The sequence below is a fragment of the Canis lupus genome, chromosome 24 (genome assembly GCF_011100685.1).
Source record: "Canis lupus familiaris isolate Mischka breed German Shepherd chromosome 24, alternate assembly UU_Cfam_GSD_1.0, whole genome shotgun sequence".
NCBI lineage: Eukaryota > Metazoa > Chordata > Mammalia > Carnivora > Canidae > Canis > Canis lupus.
Genome location: NC_049245.1, coordinates 27517306 through 27537792, shown reverse-complemented (window position 1 = coordinate 27537792; position 20487 = coordinate 27517306). Strand labels below are relative to the sequence as shown.

Below are 20487 nucleotides of genomic sequence, written 5' to 3'. Positions count from 1 at the left end.
AGAAAACTCAGATGAGAAAATTTAAGTAACTCGTCCCAGTTTACATAGTAAGTGAAGGAATCACAGCAAATAAATATACAGATCTTTCTACCTTCAAACTCCATTGTAAAACTTTCAGGTATTTGAAAGCTGCCCTTCAGGGGAAAGGGAGACAAAGAAAGGAGCAAGAGGATGAGTGCTGTGCAGGACGGAGCCTCATTCACGAAAAACAAACTTGTTCCTCTGCTCTGAGCCCCGAACTAGGGAGAGAAGCAGTGGTCTATACTCTGCATAGCTCCACAAGGCAAACTTGGGATTAGTAGGAAAAGTTATAAGGATGCATATTTCAAATAAGCAAAACTGAAGTTTCAACAATACTGGGCCCCAGAAAGGGAAAAATTACTTCCTTTGAGTTGTTGAGATCCCTGGCATGGAGACTATGTACCAAAGAGCTAATGAGTCCATGACTGGCTACTATTGTCAGTAACTGAAAAGGTATTCCTACTATGGAGTCACTTTCAACAGTGGAATTCTGTGATTTCCTTTAGATCCTTTCCTGGACACTCCATTAGTGTGAGATCACCAGCACACTTGCATGTCCACTAGCAAAGAGACTACACAGATGAATAGGCAACAAAGGAACCTAGAACTAGAATATCAACTTTCAGCCTGTGTACACTGTGCTATAAAATACACAAAAGGGCTTCTAAAATACAGTCTGAAGGCATACAACTGGAGGCTTCTTAATGACAAGGTAATGAATGGCATATTGTCATACTTCCAAATAGAACCCTTAAAGACCTTATAGGTTTCATCTGCTGAACAAAATACGTTCTGTAGCTGTCAAGTTTTCAGCATCTACTTTGATAACTACTTTGTAATCAGGTACAATACTGACAGGTTCTACTTCAGTTAACTGTTTCTTATATAGGCTCTATCCTATAAACTACACAACCTACTGTTCCTATCATTATCAAATATGCATTAATGCACTGAGTCTCTCCTTACATTAGCAAAATCATCAGTGAAGGTAAAATAATCTTGTATTGTGCCTATGAGGGCTTCTATTCTAAGAACCGTTAACTTTGGTTTGTCAAATGTCATGCCAAATTGTAAATCCCCACTGAGTCTATTATTCATTCAGTTTAAAGTGAACTGTATCCAGAGCTCAGATATAAATTAGAAAAAACATAAACAGACCTTGAACAGTTGGCGGGGCTAGAAGTATGTCATTAATCTGCAGAAGAAACAATAGTAAGACTTCCCACGTTTCTCGTGCCATGATGGATGACTCACGGGCTAGTTTCTGAATGGCTCTCAGGACCTGTAAGCATAGTCGGATCTGACTGGAGCCCTGTTCCTGTCTGAAGAAGACAGACATATCACTGACAAGCCTTGAGGAGAGAAAGCAAAGGCTCAAGGACAGGCAACTTATGGACACAGAAAGCAATGCTCCCTAAGAGCATCAGAAGACAGGACAAGGTACACCCTCTTTAGTTCAAAGCTATTTCGCCACCATACAGTTTGGCACTCTGGGATCCCAACCTAACACTCCTCTGAGAGCTTGAAAAGCTATTGGGGACAGGCAGGAATAATGGAATGTAAGCTTCACCTCTGGATTTTCTGAATCTAAAATGTGCCTTACACATAGCAGGCATACTGTTTTCCGCTGAGTGAATGAGTAAATACCCATAGCCACTTCTGTTGCTCACATTGAAACAGAATGGTCTTTGCATTCTTTTTAAAATTTTTTAAACACACATTCACGAGAATTCAGAATGTGAATTCATAGTGCTCACAGTCCCTTTGACACTAATGTCTACTAAAGAAGAGCCTAAAGATCCAATGGAATATCCTCACAGGTCCCTAAAACTGATGATGTACAGAGGCAAATGCCTCCCAAATGAGCACCTGCCACTGTGGTCTCCACAGAACCATTTTTTTCTCAAGAGAATAAAATAGATCAAAGTATTGGGGCTAGAGTTGAAGACAGAGGTCCAAGCCACAGCCCCTTAACCCTACTCTCCAAAGTGGACCATCTGAGATTTTTTTTTTAAGATTTTATTTATTTATTCATGAGAGACACAGAAAGAGAGAGGCAGAGACACAGGCAGAGGGAGAAGCAGGCTCCATGCAGGGACTCCGATGTGGGACTCGATCCTGGGTCTCTAGGATCAGGCCCTGGGCTGAAGGCAGCACCAAACCACTGAGGCACTCGGGCTGCTCCTTTTTTTTTTAATTAAAAAAAAAATTTTTTTTTAATTTATTCAATCATGAGAGATACAGAGAGGCAGAGACACAAGCAGAGGGAGAAGCAGGTTCCATGCAGGGAGCCCAATGTGGGACTCGATCCTGGGACTCCAGGATCGCTCCCTGGGCCAAAGGCGGCACTAAACCGCGGAGCTACCCGGGCTGGACCACCTGAGAATTTTGAGAACAGTAGGAAACTCACTGCATAACTGAGTGGTAAATTGGCCTCCAGACCTCCTATGTGAAACCCAAGATAAGTAATTAATATTACTGAAATAAATCTTGAGGACTAGTTTCTATATTATGACTCATGTCACAAAGAACTGATAAAACAGAGCTTCCTCAAGAAATCCAGAAAATGAATGACCTTAGGGCTCTCACCCCAACCTTAGGATAGAAGATTCTCAGATTCTGGGCCATGGCCCAGAAAACCAGACACTTACCCTGAAGTTGCAAACAAATGATACTACTAAGTTTTTCCTAAAGTCCTACGTAGGGTGAAATGAGACATTTACCTAGGAAAGACCAAGACCCCCACAAAGAGCAGGGAGATGTCCCATGTCTTGTGAAGCCATGAGGCTCAAGTTTGTGTCTATTGCTCTGGTTATCTGAAGAACAGTACAAAACTATGTAATAGCCCCAAATCTCATCTAGCCATTCAAAAAGTCCAGAATAAGAAATAAGAATAGCTCTGGGGCTGACACTCTTCCAAACTAGCGAGCAATGATAACACTTCAAGGTAGTAACCTACGGCTGTCCACTGGTACAAAAGGAAACTTCTATTCTATAGGTAACTGTAGCCTCACTAAGAAGGCCTAATTCAGGAGCAGTGTCCAAGTTTCTAAAGGTAAGAGAAATAAGGTCATCTTTACTAAGAAATAAACAGAAAGGTCTAAACACCAGAGATTTTGCTTTCCCCTAGATGTTTTCAAAAAGAACTTGTTCTTCAGAAAAAAATTGTTCTTAGAACAAGCGCTGATGAACTATAGCCTATGGATCAAATCTGGTCTGCCATCTACTTTTGTTAGTTTTATTGGAATGCTGCCATGCAACCTCATTTATATATTATCTCTGACCACTTTCTCTACATAAGCAGAATTGAGTAGTTACAACAGACACTGTACAGCCCACAAAGCCTTAAGATATTTACTATCTGTCTCTTATCAAAAAAGTTTGCCATTCACTGCTTTAGAAGAATATTACATTTTTTAAACTACAATATATTTGAGCAATGAAAATCCTAATCAATTTTAAAAGATGAGGGATCCCTGGGTGGCGCAGTGGTTTAGCGCCTGCCTTTGGCCCAGGGTGCGATCCTGGAAACCCGGGATGGAATCCCACGTTGGGCTCCCAGTGCATGGAGCCTGCTTCTCCCTCTGCCTATGTCTCTGCCCCTCTCTCTTTCTCTCTCTCTCTCTGTGACTATCATAAATAAATAAAAATTAAAAAAAAAAACCTTAAAAAAAATTTTAAAAGATGATTCACTCTTCACTTAATTATGCAAACAAACAAAAAAGAGATCAAACTGATAGGCCAAAGGAGGTTATCCCCCACTTTGACTTATTTCTAGCAAAGTGGTAAAAAGTTTTTTCTATTTTGAGTGTCACCCTTTATAAAAACTAAGTAAACTTGATGACAATTTTGTGATCTGAATTTTTAAAAAAACAACCCTGATAACTTCCAATAAAGGGAGATGAGATCCTAATTCCCAGTATATAGTACTGAAAATATTCAGCTCCCTAAGACATTGTTGGCCAGGAGATCCCTAGTACTCAATTCGGTATCCTCTCTGAAGCATGCTCAAGAAAATAAGCTAATTACCAAATGTTAAATGAACAAGGTACTCATGTTCTCAGAAGAGGAAAAAAGCAAACCCCCAATTAACTCAAATGCCATTGATACTTTTCATCAATACAATGAACTGAGCATGGAGAAGTAAGTGGTAAGAGTACAAACAGTAAAGAAACAGTGACAATACTACTCCTGAGACTGTCCCATGCCACCCAGAAAAGGCTAGTAAATTAGCCTCCTACATAGAATGACAAAAGCATTAGAACTACTACATCATTTTAGAAGAACCTGATTAGACACAAATAATATGCTAATCACTGCCAACTACTTCCTATTACTTCTATTTGAAATCAATAAATATAAGCAACAAGCATTTAATTCACACCTAAAATAATGTGAGTACTGCACCAGTTATTACAGAAGCCCAAAATATATACAGCCTAGTTCCTGCTTTCAAGTTGGTTAGTTGGGGAAATGAGACACACACTTTAAAAGATAAACAAAAAACAGTAAAGACATAAAAGCATGACACAGGAAGTACCACACAGGTTCAGAAAAGGTATGATCACTGTGGGTCTGGATGGTCAAGTTAGGCATCTCTTTATAAGACAGAACTTAAGCCAACAACAGTGAGATGTGGACAGCTAGGAGAAAGAGAGGAGGAAGACAAAGAGGCAGGTGATGATGGGGAAGATCATTAAGGAGTCTTAAGGGAATGTTTAATTTACGAATCTGACCAATGAGCAGGACTCGTGCAGAATTAACAGCAGCTAATCTGCCTAAGGGCCAGATTACTGCCAGCATTTATTTCACACAAGGCAAGGAGTTTATACTTGATCCTACACATCAGAGTTCTCAATGGAGATTTTTTCTAATTCAAATTTTGCAAAGTAATCTTCTAAAACTCTTTTAAAAAAATTTTTTTAAGGAAGTAAACTACACCACACGTGGGGCTCAAACTCACAACCCTGAGATCAAGAGCTGCATGCTCTACCGACTGAGCTAGCCAGGTGCCCCCAAAGTAATCTTCTCTCTAAATTTAAAAAGCCAAGTGCTCACTTCACCAGCACATATACTAAAATTGGAAAGATACAAAGAAGATTAGCATGGCCCCTGCTCAAGGATGACATGCAAATTCATGAAGCGTTCCATAATAAATAAATAATTAATTTAAAAAGTTAAAATTTATAGAGTGGTTTTTGGATGATTCAAAGTCCCTCACCATCTGATAGAAAAATGCTATAATGATAATTTTTCCAAAAGGAAGCAAGCCCCTCTGCCTCTTTTAAAAACATAAAAAATAGCTAAAAACAGGTCTTTCTTAAAAGAAATATTCATGAATGGATAAGAAACTAACTAATGCTTCCTTTGCCATTATTTCCTCTATTTCCCAAACTCTCAGAAGGTATGAGAAAAAAGTCAGTAACAAACTGTTATGAGGAATGCCTGGGTGGTTCAGCGGTTTAGCGCCTGCCTTCAGCCCAGGGTATGATCCTGGAGTCCTGGGATTGAGTCCCACATCGGGCTTCCTGCATGGAGCCTGCTTCTTTCTCCCTCTGCCTATGTCTCTGCCCCTATCTCCCTCTCTCTCTCTTTCTCTCTCTCTCTCTGTCTCTCATGAATAAATAAATAAAATCTTTAAAAAAAAAAAAAAAGCTGTTAAGATAATCTTTTGGCCTATGAATTTGCCCATAATAATTTCAAGTCTGCTTACTTCGATGTTTTCATCCTCTCGTAGGAAAGCTCCATCTTAAGGTAGTAAGCTTTGTTGCCTTTAGCTTAAGTAGAAAAAATTATGACAGGCAAAAGTATGTTTTTTGAATGGAGGGGAAAGGGGTCATAATATTTTAATATCTACCAGCTATTAGATCTTAGAAAGGAAACCAAAAACCTTTAATGAGCACATACTTCTTAAAAACTCTTAGTAAACTTTATATAAGCCCATCCCTTTGATGCATATTAGTACATTCTTTGAACAATAATGAAAGTTACTTTTCAAAAGAGTAACAATGAAATGAGCTCCTTTTAATATAAAAAAGTAGTATCTGTGAATATTTTATTACAATCTTGATAATAGGCCAGACAGATATAGCTTACCTTGGTACAAAAAGATTTTGCAGGTGTTTTAGTATACTTTGAACATATAGATTAGGCTCTTTAATAACTGGCAATGGAATAGAATCTTTCGGCAATACTAAAGCCATAATCCAGTCTGTATATACATCAACACAATATTTTACAGTCTCTCCATCCAATGGAAGGGTCAGTCCATAGCAAATTACTTCCATGGTCCATTTCACCTAAACAAAAGAAAATAAACATACAGAATCATCACACATCCCTACTATACCTCAGGAGACTAATTTAAAATATTTACCTCTTTTATTACCAAAAACCTCTCAAGTGACAGTACATTCATCTCAACCATATATCATCAGATTTATTCTCAAGGATGTACTTTCCATGGATAAAATATAAACAACATTTCCTAAGTAAAATATTTAAGAAAAAATAATTATTTATTTCTAAATATTAAGCCCATGTTGGCTTTTACCCATTAGACGTTACTACTGTTTGCTATGTGAAATAAAATGCAATATGGGGTCATCTTGATTTTTCCCTAGACACCGGAGGCACAGAAATAGAACATCTTAGCAATTTTTCTCCTTTAATTTTTATATAGGTGTGTGTGTCATTTGGGAAGTCATATACATAAATTCAGTCACACTCCATTTCCAGATTATACAACATTAACAACAACGAGAAGGAATATGAACTGCTCAACTCTTATCCTGTGACTTTCCCTGCTAAAGAAAATAATTAACATGGGAAGGTAAGATCAAACACAAGTGAGAAGGGACTTAAGCTGAGTAAGATCTTAACAAGGCACTTGGTGCACTAAATGAGTTCCAGCCTCTTGACCCATCTGCCATCACATCACAGAGGCTGAGAGAACCTGTCTGAGAGATTGCCAACCCACTGCCTGAAGTCATGAAGAATGAAGACGATTATGGCCAGAAAGGGAAAATAGCACAATTTGCAAAAAAGGATGAAACACTATTCTAGATACTACAAACCGGAAAGTTTTAGTGAATTCCAGGTGAAACTCTGGGACAAATTACTAAGCAGATGATCGGTAAGCACTTATAAAAGGGAAGCATGATCACTGGGAACCAGCCTACTCAAAAAGAACAAGTCATGCCAGATAAGCTTCATTCCTTTACTAACAAGGTTACTATGAAGGCAGTGGACAATTGCATAACCCTGGCAATTTATAAAGCACTTTCATAAATATCATCTACCCATTAAAATAACCCTGTGCGAGAGAGCAAACTATCCTCACTTTACAGATCAGAAAACCGACACTTAAGATTAAGAAATTTGGCCCAGGTCACTGGTTTAGAAATAGTAAAACTGAAAACCTGGGCCCTAGTCTTCCAGCCAGATATCTGAGGTTACTCTCACCACACCATCAATAGCCTTGTCTGGCTAAAGGGAAACTGGGCTTTAGCAAGAACTGTTGTCAAATGCAGGATACCTTTGTGGACAAGATGGGGACATGTAGCCCAAAGGAAGAATGGCTGGATTTGTAAGTGGTTGAAACACAAGATGAGAGAATACAGTGAGTTAATGTACTAAGATCATTTTGGAAGAAGGTACCCAGTGGCATGCCAAAGGCCCTGCTGAGATTTTAACTTAGGAAAAGAGAGAAAAACAGATTACAGGCTGACCATCAGTAGATACCACAAAACTAAAATGGAAAGCTAACTTGTTAGATAGAAATTCAGGATTCAATAAAACTTCAACAGCTTAAAACTAAGGTTGAATCTAACAAAATAAATACATGTTCTCAAAATTTTAAGCTCAAAAACAACTAGAAAGGCTAAGTAAAGGTAAAAATACGTAACAGCAATAAAACATAGATATTCTGATACAATATAATCTACAACAGTGATAAACCTTAAAGGCTCTAACACCACAACGAAGTTGTGACAAATATAAGAGGGATTTTAAAAACGACTACAAGTCCCTAATTGTCAGATGAAAAGACAAAGGAGAAAACATCTCTAGTGATACCTTCATAATAGCTCAATTGTATGATTCCAGAGGACACTGGATTCAAGGAATATTCTCTCATATCATTTTAAAGGTGGAAAAGGAGAACAAATGAGGGTTGCACCAGAGCACTTCTATCCATTCATGTGCTATCTCTTCCCAGATTACAGGCCCACCAAGAGGAGTATGCACCAGAGCAAGCACTGGTCCTCAGGGGTAAGTCTTAGCTAAGGTGCTCTGAAGAGAGAAAACCGTTCCTCAGACTGAAGTACTTCATCCTCCAGCCATCTATGGCCTGCAGAGGGTAAATAAACTGCTTTTAGAGCTATAAGCTTTGGTCTTGTAGCTAGACTAGTCTATCTAGATTAAATCTAATCTCTCCTTTGTCAAAAAGAAATCAAAAAGTAATGGGGAGAAAAAGTGGGTCTAAAACCCAAAGTCTGAGGGTTGTAGAAACTTCTTCAAGCACAAAGTTCTAATCCGTATCTTAGCCAGACATCACACTAGCAAGTTCCTGTATCCCTCCATTTTCAGGGTCCCTTCATGACCTCCCCCTGAAAACTTCACGTTAGCCCAGTCACCTGAACCCAAGAACAGAGGATCACCTCCAAGTTGAGCCACCCCAATGGCCCTTATCTTTGGGGACAGCAAACACAACCTCAATTCCAACCACTGGGCTCATAGCCAGATGGGCTTAGCTGTTCTGCAGCACTCTTAAACCTGAGAGTCAGGTGGCTCAGCAGTTGAGCATCTGTCTTTGGCTCAGGGCATGCCTGGTCCAGGGATCGAGTCCCACATTGAGCTTCGTGTGGGTAGTCTGCTTCCCCCTCTGCCTATGTCTCTGCTTCTCTATGTCTCTCATGAATAAATAAAATCTTAAAAAAACAAAAAACTAATGATACACTTTATGTTCATTAATTGAATTTAAATAAAATAAGACATAAAAACAAACAAAAAACCCCTGTGAGTCAGGTAAGCAAAGACAGACAGAGACACAGGAGGGCCTTAAGTTCAATGCATATGTGTAGCCTAAAAACTTGACATAAGACAGGCCTTCCGTTAGAGGCCTTATGGGAGTAGCAATGAAGAACATCCAAACACATCTCTGAATAGAAATCTGAAGACTGGGCCCAGAGCTTAAGGGAAAGGGCCTGATACTTACGCCTCTGTCTCAGGCACAATTCAAGTGGAGAATTGGGTCTAGCTAGCAAGGAGCCAACAAGCACAATGGTACAACCTATTCCTTGACCCCCACAAACTTGCAGCCCCAACCCTCAACCCAAAGGTCAAAATAAGAAGTTCATACTACATTAGACAGAAAGCCATTAAAAGGATAATAAATTCACCAGTAACAAAATTATGTTTTTACACAGTAAAATGAAATGAAGAAACACTTACTTCTTTGTCAGTTTTTAACAAACTCTCACTACCAGCCACTGAAGGGGTACCTAAGGCCTGCCCAAGGGGATGGACCACTGCATTTGCCACCTCTCGCCCAACGCTCTCTGGATAGCTGTGCAGCACACTCGTGTGGCCCTGATCATTCTGGATCACCAAATGCAGTGACCTCCACTCAGAGTACATTGTGCCGCTAAAGGACTATCCAAATGGCACCTGAAAAGACAAAAGAGAATTACTGTTAAATTACACTACTGCAAATTAATAAAAATAAGTAAAACCCAGATTTACCCTACACGGTAAGATAAAGCAGCTACAAACACACTGCCAAGAAGACTGAGGGGGAAAAACGCATCTAAATGTATTGAGATTGTGCTAAAATAGCCTCGTGGCAAGATCAGGTAGGAAGGCAGACCCTGGGAAGCAGCTATCTAAGCACCTCCCCAGAAGAGCCTCAGAAGCCCTGGAGCAGAACTGGGACAGACGCCACTGTGCAGGGGGATAAAATGATCTGATCTGGTACATTCAAAACATGAGGAAGCCCTCCTCATTCTATGTTCCAGGTTAGAAAAGGCAGAATGAAGTGTCCTAAGTAAGAAATGAAGACATAGGAAAGAGTTTACTCCAAGATCCTGATTTTTCAGTCAACAATTTCCAAATACCTATTACATGCTAGAAACATATCCCTGTTAATTTCCCTCCAATGTCCTCAGATTAGACATAAAATTATTTGAGAATATTTCATTCCCTGCAGCAGTGAAACACAAATTTCTCGTAATGAAACATCTGGAAGTTAGTGTTCTTCAGAAAACAAAGTAAGAGCTCCATTGGGGTGGCTTAGTCAGTTAAGTGTCTGCCTTCGGCTCAAGTCATGGTCCTAGGATTGAGTCCCATGTCTGGCTCCCTGCTCAGTGGGGAGTGTTTCTCCCTCTCCCTCTGCCCTTCCTCCCTGCTCATGCACACTCTCTCTCAAATAAATAAAATCTTTAAAAAAAAAAAAAAAAAAGAGCTCCACTTATGAGCATTTACTACATGCTACTCAGGCAATCATCCAAATAACTCAATGAACAGGGGCACCTGGCTGGCTCAGTTGGTTAAGCATCTGACTCCTGGTTTTCAGATCAGCTCATGGGATCCAGCCTCACTCGGCAGGGGGTCTGCTTGGGATTCTCTCTCCCCCCTGCCTTTCTCCCCCCACTTGTGTGTGTGTATGCACACACCCTCTCTCAAGATAAATAATCTTGAAAAAAAAAAAAAAAAACCCAACTCAATGAATATTAAGGAATATTATCTCTATTTCACAGACAAAAAAATTGAGACATAGAGAGGTTTGCTTTTTACCTGAGGCTTCAGAGCTATAACGTGGTGGATCTGGGTTTGAATCCATGTCTGTTGGGTTCCAGGGACCATGCTCTTAACCATGGCATATACGGCCTTCTCCCTATTCTATACATTCTCCATAGCATGTACTGCTTCTCCCTGTACTGTATATTCTCCATGAAATGATCTATATCTACCATGCAAATGAAAAACTTTCAGCCACAGAAAACGTATCTGTATGAATGCAATATAAATGTTACAATCATAAACACCATGCTCATGAAAAGAATCAAAGATGGTCAGCTCTTTCCAATTCATTTGTTAACTTTCATCTTCTACTTGTTCTGAAATCTGTATGCCCAGCCAGCAGAGTTTAAGCAAAACATATGGGTACACTTAATGTTTAATAAGTTCTATCCCTTAAACTAATTTTTCTTCATACTGGGAAAGACTAGCATTGTTCAATTTTATTTTTAAAAACCTCACTCCAGCTCAACAGGTATCAGTGTTTTTTAAAAAGATATGGCATTTGAGAATTATAGGCCTGCAGAATGAAGATGAAACTCCTCAGCACAAAAGTCAAAGTTCTTCACAGACTGTTCCCAAACTACCTTTCCCTTTTCCATACAGAGGAACCCATCACGTTCCCTTCCCCTCCTGCATACCTCCCATTCCCACCCCTACTCAATCTTTTCAGTTTCTTTGGGAATCTGGTAGACTCTGGGCTCAGGTACCTTTCAGTGACCCCATGAAGTCATATACACACTATATAGAGTTATATATACACATACATATATACATGCTATATACACAGTTTCTTACATGAATGCATGTAAGTATTATACCACAGGGGATTTTGTTTTGTGTTAGTGTAGTTTTTTGTTTTTGTTTTTTAACTTTTTCATTTTATTTGGCTTCATGGCCTGTCCAAATAATTCACTTACTTCCCTGAATAAATAATCCATGTTGACTATCTAACATTTCCTCCTGTATCTGCTCCGACCTAACTTAATCATATTAAAATAATTTGTATACTTGGCATAGATAGGGATTCTATCCCTCTCTATATGTTTTTTTTTTTCCATTCAACAATGCCTCATGAACATCCTTCCAACTAATAATAGGTTCTTTTTAATGACTGTGTAACATTCCATGGCATGGGTGTGGTATAACTTATTCAGCCAGTCTCCTAATGATGTGTATTTACTTCATTTCCCATTTTTTTTGTCACCAGGAAATGATACAATAAACATGCTTGTTCATATAAACAGTGGCCTTTTAATTTCTATGGAACAAGTTCCCAAGAATGAAACTATCGGATCAAAGGGTATTTGTTTTTAATGTTAATAGGTCCTGTCAGACTGCTTACCCAAAAAAGCTGTTACAACTTCCATCTACATTAGGAATGCCTCTCACTCCCTATCTCCTGCCAGGAACTGCTTGCTTTTTCTTTCTTCAACATGTGATAGGTATGAAGTGAAATTTTATTGTTCTAATCCCATATTTATATTTCATAGCTTTTAGTTCTGGCTTAGGTGGTTTGTGCCTCCCATCTCCTCTATCAGTGTTTTTCAAACTGTTGGTCATGAAATGAATGTAATGGGTAATACTTTTGTTTTTAATTACATGCAATAAGATATACAACAAAGGAATCACATTTAGTAAAGGTAAGCAATGTTCTGTAAAACTTGTTTCACTTTTTATAAATGCATATTTCTGGGTCACAATGTAAAATACATTTATTATCAATCTAGGTCCAAAAGTGTGGAAACATAAGCCTAAGCTATACATGTAATCTCCCAGATTTCCTGCAAGACAACTGCTTATTTCTTCACACTTAAGTTTTATATTTATCTGGAACTTACTTCTGTAAGTGGTATAGGAAAGGTGCAATTTATTTTCTTGTAAATGTACAGTCAACTGTGCCATTATTATTTATTAAAAATACATCCTTTCTCATCAAATTGAAACACCAATTTGTCATACACTAAATCCTCATTTATATAGGAATCTATTTATGAATCTGTTCTATTCAACTATTTATCTATTCCTATGCCAATGTCATAATGATTTAAATTCGGTAGCTTTACAAAATGTTTTAATACCTGGAAAGAAGCCCCTTCCACCTCCCCCATTCTTTTTCAAAACTTTACTAGCTTTTTCAAAACTTTACTTCAAATTTTTTTCTCAGCCCAAATTATTACATATGTGTTCTTCTATATAAAATTTAAGCTGATTTTATACAATTTAAAAAATAGACAAAATCTTGCCAGGAATCTAATTGAAATTGCTCAGTGTCCACCTGCCCAGCCTCATCTTCTACTGACACTTTCCCACACAGACCCCTTCCCCTAGCTATGGCAACAAAGGACTACTGATGATCACTCAAACCCAACAAGGTTTTTCCCACCCTGTGTTACTGCTCAAGCTACTCCCACTGATTGCACTGCCACGCCAAGTCTTGATCCACCTTATGAAATACTACTCCTTCAGGGAACGGCACAAATATCTTCCCTTTGGTAAGGCTTTTCTACACATCTCAAATCACCTCTTTTCCATGTGCCTATTATAGGCTGGTCATATCAAGCCTCACATTAACTTGTTAGCCATGTAATGATACCTTCATCACAAGACTATCAACCTTTTCTGGGTAGAAACCTCACTTTCTCAATCTCTGAGTAGTTCCTAGCACATAATAGATACTAAATAAATGTTTCAGAATGTTAAGTTTTACCAGTGGGAAACAGGAGGATATTAGAAAGTTCCCTTTATTTATCTGAGGTATGTCTAAAATTTTGCAAGCCATACACAAATAAAATTGGAAAATGTCCATTTGTTTTATGCTATTGGTTTTTAAAGAAAATAGATGGCTTCCAAATATTTAAAGAATAATTAATATTTGGCATGCATTCCAGAAAACACATTACTGGAGGAAAAAAATGTTTTAAGGCCAAACAAACAAGAAGAGAGCTAGCTTTCAAACTCCACTGTACACATAAGAATCATGGAAGGGCAAGTGCAGTGGGAGGGTGGGGTGCTGCATATTTCCAGGTTCTTGTCACTGAAATTCTGTACAGGTCTGCATTGGGGCCTGGGAATAGACATTTTTAAAAAACAGCTGCCATCCCTCCCAATTCTGAAAGACATATTATTTAAACAAACACACAAACACACAATGAAAGACCAATCAAAATAGGCTTAATAGCTCTTAAATTCTTAAAAACTGGGACGCCTTGGGTGGCTTAGCAGTTAAAGCATCTGCCTTTGGCTCAGGTCGTGATCCTGGAGTCCCAGGATTGAGTCCCTCATCGGGCTCCCTACATGGAGCCTGCTTCTCCCTCTGCCTGTGTCTCTGCCTCTCTTTCTCTCTGTGTCTCTCATGAATAAATAAATCTTAAAAAAAAATTCTTAAAAACTCTTAAGAAATTTTAATTCTTTAAATGTATTTTTAAATAGTTAAAATGTAAAAAAATGAAACATGTAAAGTAGAAAGGTACAGAAAGGATACAGTGAAAAAGTTGAACTATTAAAATGTATATAACAGAAAAAATATGCTAAATTTTAACAAAATACAAATAGACAAAATATTAAGACAAAGATGTGCATTATAATTACAGGCAAATTAAATAAAACAATGAAGAGAAAATAAGCAGGAAACAGACATGAATTAAAAAAAAAAACAAAGCAAAGCAACAAAGATACTGTTTTTGTACCTATTAAACTAGCAAAACAAGTGATAAAACTCAATACTGATTAGGAGGTAAGGCCAACAAGACATACTCAAGAATTTAGGTCAATGGTTTTCAATATGGAAGAACTGCCTCCTAGAGGGCATTTTGGAAATATTGAACGCACTTCTGGTTCACACAATGATTGAGGCATGCTATTAGCATTTATGGGCAGGGTCAGGAAATCTAGACATCCTGCAATGCAGGAGACAGTCCTGCACAATGAACAATTATGCTACTTTTCACATGACTATCAAATGTCTGCCAGAAAATCATTCTGTCCTTAACTGTCTGAGCCTAGAAATCTAACTCCATTTTATACAAAAATACAAATTTTTTAATGTGCTATTTTAATTTGTACTGAATTTTCCAGTAATGCAATTAATCATGTAAACTGCAAAAAGACTGGACCATTTTATGTTTAGAACCCTACCATAGTAAGAACTGTTTAAAAAAAAAAAAAAAAAAAAAAAAAAAGAACTGTTGACCATTTCAGAAAACTCACATCACCAAAAGCTATGCCACTGGTGGTATCTAGCTGCTAATACTACACACTGCTATCAGGAATACAATCACTAGGGCAGCCCTGGTGGCTCAGCGGTATAGCACCACCTTCAGCCCGGGGTGTGATCCTGGAGACCCAGGATCGAGTCCCACATAAGGCTCCCTGCATGGGGCCTGCTTCTCCCTCTGCCTGTGTCTCTGCCTCTATCTCTCTCTCTGTGTCTCTCGTGAATAAATAAATAAAATCTTTAAAAAAAAAAAAAAAAAAAAAGGAATACAATCACAAGAACTACATATATACTTATGTAGCCCTTATTTCAAAATGTCCAAAATATGAGGAAAAAAAAAAGTCTCTTCAATAAATGGTGCTGAGAAAACTGGATATTCACATGTAAAAAGGTGAAACAACTCCTACCCTACACCATTCACAAAAATTAACTCAAAATGGATTTTAAGACATGAAACTCCTAGAAGAAAACGTAGGAAAGGCATGAAAATCCTAGAAGAAAACATAGGAAAAAGGCTCCTTGATGTGGGTCTTGGTAATGGATTTTTTGGAAATCATACCTAAAGCACAAGCAACAAAATGAAAAATAAATGGAACTACAGCAAACTGAGAAGCTTCTACATGGCAAAAGAAACCATCATCAAAGCAAAAAGACAAGCTATGGAATGGGAAAAAATACTTGCAAAATGTGTATCTATTAAGGGGTTAATATCCAAAACATAAAGAACTCATACAACTCAATAGCAAAAAAACCCCAAATAATCCAATTATAAATGAGCAAAGGATCTGAATAGACATTTTTCCAAAGAATATGTATGAATGGACAACAGGTACATGAAAAGGTGCTCAACATGATTAGTCTTTAGGGAAATGCAAATTGAAACCAAAATGAGATACTACAAAAAAAAAAAAAAAAGAGAGAGAGAGAAAGAGATACTACCTCATGCCTGTTAAAATGGCCATCATCAAAAAGACATAATAAATGCTGGCATGGATGTGGAGAAAAGAGGACCTTTGTACACTGTTGGTGGGATTGTAAACTGGTACAGCCACTATAGAAAATAGTACGGAGGTTCCTCAAAAAATTAAAAAAGAACATAAGATCCAGCAATTCCACTTCTGGGAATATATCCAAAGGAAATGAAAATGCTAATTCAAAAAGATATCTGCACCCCCATGTTCAAAGCAGTGTTAATACACGGAAACAACCTAAGTGTCCACTGATGGATGAATGATAAAGAAGTTGTGGTGTGTGTGTGTGTGTGTGTGTGTGTATATGTGCGCGCACACGTAATGGAGTATTATTCAGCTATAACAAAACAAGAAAATTCTACCATTTGCAACAACATGGATGGACCCTCAAGGTATTATGCTAGGTGAAGTAAGCCAGACAAAGACAAATACTGTATGATCTCACTTATATGTGGAATATAAATAAATAAATAAATAAAAATGAAAAACCCACCAAAATCATAAAAAGAGAGTTCAAGATTTGTGGTTACCAGTGATGAGGGCTTTGAGGAGAGGAAACTGGAGGAAGGTGGTCAAAAGGTAGAAACTTCCAGTTACAAGATAAATAAGTACTAGGGATGTACTGTACAAACGTGATGACTACAGTTAACACTGCTGTAGAATATACAGGACAGTATTAAGAAAGCAGATCCTAAGAGTTCTCATTACAAGGAGAATTTTTTTTTTTTTTATTCTATCTATAGGAGATGACGGATGTTAACTAAACCTATCATGGTAAGCTATAGGCAAGGCATTGTGGAAGATTAGAGGACAAAAGATTACTTTTGATTGAAAGAAGGGCTGAGCTGGAAAACAATGGGATAAGATCAGGGAAGAATAAATGGGGTATTGAAGGAAGGTTACAATTTCAACAGCAATAAGAAAATTAAGAGCGAGAGTATAAAGAAGTGAATAGAAAAGAAAAATATATAAAAGGAAGGGTGCTTGTTTCAAGTAGCAAAAGACAGCACCAGAAACTAAAAACCTAGAGTAGCAGAAAAGAAAGCTATATGTAGAAGGGATAAGATTTCAAAGACACACAGTGACCAATTTTGAGAGTATGAATGCTAGGATTGGAGCTTTATAATGAATTTAGCAAAAACTGGGGCAGAGAATGAGAATAATATTAACTTTATCATAGAATACAATAGGAACCAGAATTTGGTGTAAGTGTCCAAGACAGGCTGAAGGGACAACAGAAAATTAAACTACCGTGTGGCTAATATACTGAAGAGGGGAAGGGAAGGAAGGATGGGAACAAGGCAGAGAGGACAGGGCATTGCAGTGAGAAATGAAAACATAAGTGAAGTTAGATGATTAAGGGCTCTGACTGCTAGGTTAAGGATCCTGTGTATCCTCCCCAGAAAGGCCCAGTCAGGGATGCCTGCCTTTGGCTCCGGGTGTGATCTGGGGTGCTAGGATCGAGTCCTGCATGGGGCTCCTCTTGGGGAGCCTGCTTCTCCCTCTGCCTATGTCTCTGCCTCCCTCTGTGTGTGTGTCTCATGAGTGAATAAATAAAAATGAAGGAAGGAAGGAAGGAAGGAAGGAAGGAAGGAAGGAAGGAAGGAAGGAAGGAAGGAAGGCAGGCATGGTCAGCTATCACCCTGAGCCACAAGCAGAGAAGTCTCTATCTACCTCAGTGCTTCGGAAATAAACATGACTGGAGAAAGGAGAGGATATGACAGAGCTCTCCTGCAGATCACTTAATTTCTTCCCAACTCTACATGTGTCCATTTTCTAGGTAATCTCCCCAGAGGTTTCTATATCAGGTGACTGTGTGCTGGCAATAGCTTATGGTGTGTAGGTACCACCACAAAGTAACACGAAGGTTTGATTTAATCGACAGATTACCAAAATGATCGATATAGTGGTAGCGGTAGACACACTGAGACCACGGTTTGACATTAATTACATCAACTGACTCAAACAATATTTATTACATGCCTTCTATACACCAGCACAGGGAATAACAACAGTGAATAAGTAAGATCCCTGTTCCCAAGAAGCTTCAAGTCTAATTACAGAGAACAATTTTTTAAAACTTCATAAAGTATATCAAGACATCAGTTATTTCATGAAGAAAAACATTTATTAAACACCTGCTACGTGTCAGGTATTATCCTAGGTATAAATACACAGATATAAACAGGACACAATGGCTGTCCAAGGAAAGGTTTCATAGTAAGGAAGCCAAGAGAAAATCTACAACAGTACCAGAGTACTGTAATATTCAACATGATTAACTGATGTAATGAGTTATGAAGCCAGCATCAAATAAGAGAAAAACTACTAGAGATCTTACTTGATAACAATGTACCTTTATAAATCTGATCATTTTGAAAGAGTATCCACATGTTATTTCATTTTATTCCAACAACAAGCCTATAAAGTTCAGTAAAACAAATGTACTAGACACTATGTGAGAACACAAAAAACGCTATAACTTGCTCAGAGTCACATCAAGTGACAGTAGAGCTGGGACAAGAAACTCTACCTTTTGCTCCAAAGTCCAATGCTCTTCCCTTTTGTTCTGACTCCATACCTCACCATTATGACCTTGGACAAGTCACTTGGCATTTCTTTGTCATAGTTTCCTCATCTGCAAAACAGGGAGAACACCTGCAGTACCTACCTAAAGTAACTTGGGGGAAGGATCAAATAAAGCAACATTAAGTCAACATATTTTAAGATGTACAAAGGCAAGGTACACATTATCAGGCATGCCTTGCTTCTCTTAGGAAAAATAGGGCACAGGGTGCCAAAACACTGAGTAAATAAATGAACCACACTGGATTTTAGGGCATACATTGCTCTCAAGGTCGCCCATTCAACTTTATGACAAAGACAAAAGGATTGTAGTTCACATTTCTGTTGTAGTCCCATTGACCCTACAAGGCAAATATCAATCAAGTTTCATCAGAAAGGTATGTATTCACCTATACACCAGATTCTGTTGGGGATCCTATCAAACACCTGAATCACAAGAAAGAAAGACAGGTTATGCCTGTATTCCCCCCTAAAAGTGTAAACAGGTTGTTTTTGCTGTCTGTTAAAAAAAAAAAAAAAAAAAAAGTTTGAGTATTATGAATACCCTGCCTGCCCCCAACCAGCACCACCACACTTCCCATCTTTCATGCCTCAGACCTGCTCTGTCCAATACCATACTCATAGCCATATCCACATGTAATCACATTTAAATTACAAATTCAGTTCCTCATTTACACACTAGTCACATTTCCAGTGCTCTGTAGTCACATGTGGCTAGTGGCTACCATCTTGAACAGTCCAGGTATAGAACAGCTCTATCACTGCAGAAAATTCAACTCAACAGAGCTGCCTTAGATACTACATTTTTATTTTTATTTCCACTCTGACTATAGACTCCTTGAGGACAGAGGCTATGTCTTCCTTATCCTGGTATCCTTGATATACGCAGCAAAGTACCTATCACACACCAAGCATTCACATTATACATCTAATTGAGTATCTCAAACATAGCAGACTACTCTGTCACTTCCCCCACCCCAAAACACACACACAAACACACACACACACACACACACACACACAAATAACAAACAAGACATCCTCTCACATGGGGGATAGGGGTGGAAGAAAATTCTGTATGTGCAGGAAGGAATCTGCTTTCTAGTTCTTGATGTGCTAGAACCCAACCATGTAGTCTTGGGAAAATTATCTACTTTCTTCACCTCTAAAAACTTAGAATTAAACTCCATGTACTTTAACTCTAAAACTTTAATCATCTTGTAACAAAGGAAGTCATGTATTCTATCCAAAAGGTCTTTATACATGTCAGAGAACACATCTGCTAACACTGATGAGTATCTCAAATTAAACAGAATCCATTTCTACGGCTCAGGCTATCTTGATTGGAGTCACTTTTGGTCTTTAACTGAGCACGTGGAATTTTTCACCTTTACTTAGGATATCAACTACAGGGTAAAGCCTGAGGCTTGAAGATTTAGTTTCTTCCATGTGCTGAGGCCAGAACTGGATACTCTGTCCATATCTGATTAGAGAGAAACAAGGGCAAGTTTCTTGAGTATCTGAATTTAACAAGAATTATCCCATCAGTTTCTCTATTAGCCTTAGCCTAAAAATTGACAGAATAGTACAAAGTTGAACCAAGAGAATCTTTCTGTAACAATCCTTATCCTATAAAGAATGTCATTATATAAAACATTTATATCTTTATTCAGTCCACACTTCACCATATTTAACAGCTATAAAAAAAACCTTCATTGTCCCCAAACCTCTTTATAATGACCTTCACACACATATTCACTCATTCCCTTTTATAAACTTTACATGGTTTGAAGACCAGCTAAGAACAAATACAATCTGAATTACTGGCCTGCCTTTCTTTAAAATCTGTAAATATTTTGGACAATAGCAGTTCAGGCACTGTACAATAAATTATAT

The 20487-nt window shown here is 38.1% G+C and overlaps 1 protein-coding gene and 1 non-coding gene across 10 annotated transcripts in view; one reads left to right on the top strand and one right to left on the bottom strand.

The window, feature by feature from the left end:
- Window positions 1-20487, bottom strand: part of RALGAPB (Ral GTPase activating protein non-catalytic subunit beta) — an 83140-nt gene that overhangs the window by 60562 nt on the left and 2091 nt on the right. For 7 of the 9 annotated variants that reach the window (XM_038572300.1, XM_038572304.1, XM_038572303.1 and 4 more), the window contains exons 2-5: window positions 18539-18643; window positions 9475-9690; window positions 6118-6320; window positions 1180-1343 (exon numbers count right to left, since the gene is read on the bottom strand). In XM_038572300.1, coding sequence (XP_038428228.1) covers window positions 1180-1343; window positions 6118-6320; window positions 9475-9660 — 553 coding nt within the window. In that variant the 5' untranslated portion in view covers window positions 9661-9690; window positions 18539-18643. The remainder of the gene's footprint in view (window positions 1-1179; window positions 1344-6117; window positions 6321-9474; window positions 9691-18538; window positions 18644-20487) is intronic. The other 2 variants (XM_038572301.1, XM_038572302.1) reach the window with 1 other exon arrangement.
- On the top strand, window positions 5072-5178 carry LOC119865772. Its single transcript, XR_005378136.1, has one exon. It is a non-coding gene; the product is annotated as a U6 spliceosomal RNA (small nuclear RNA).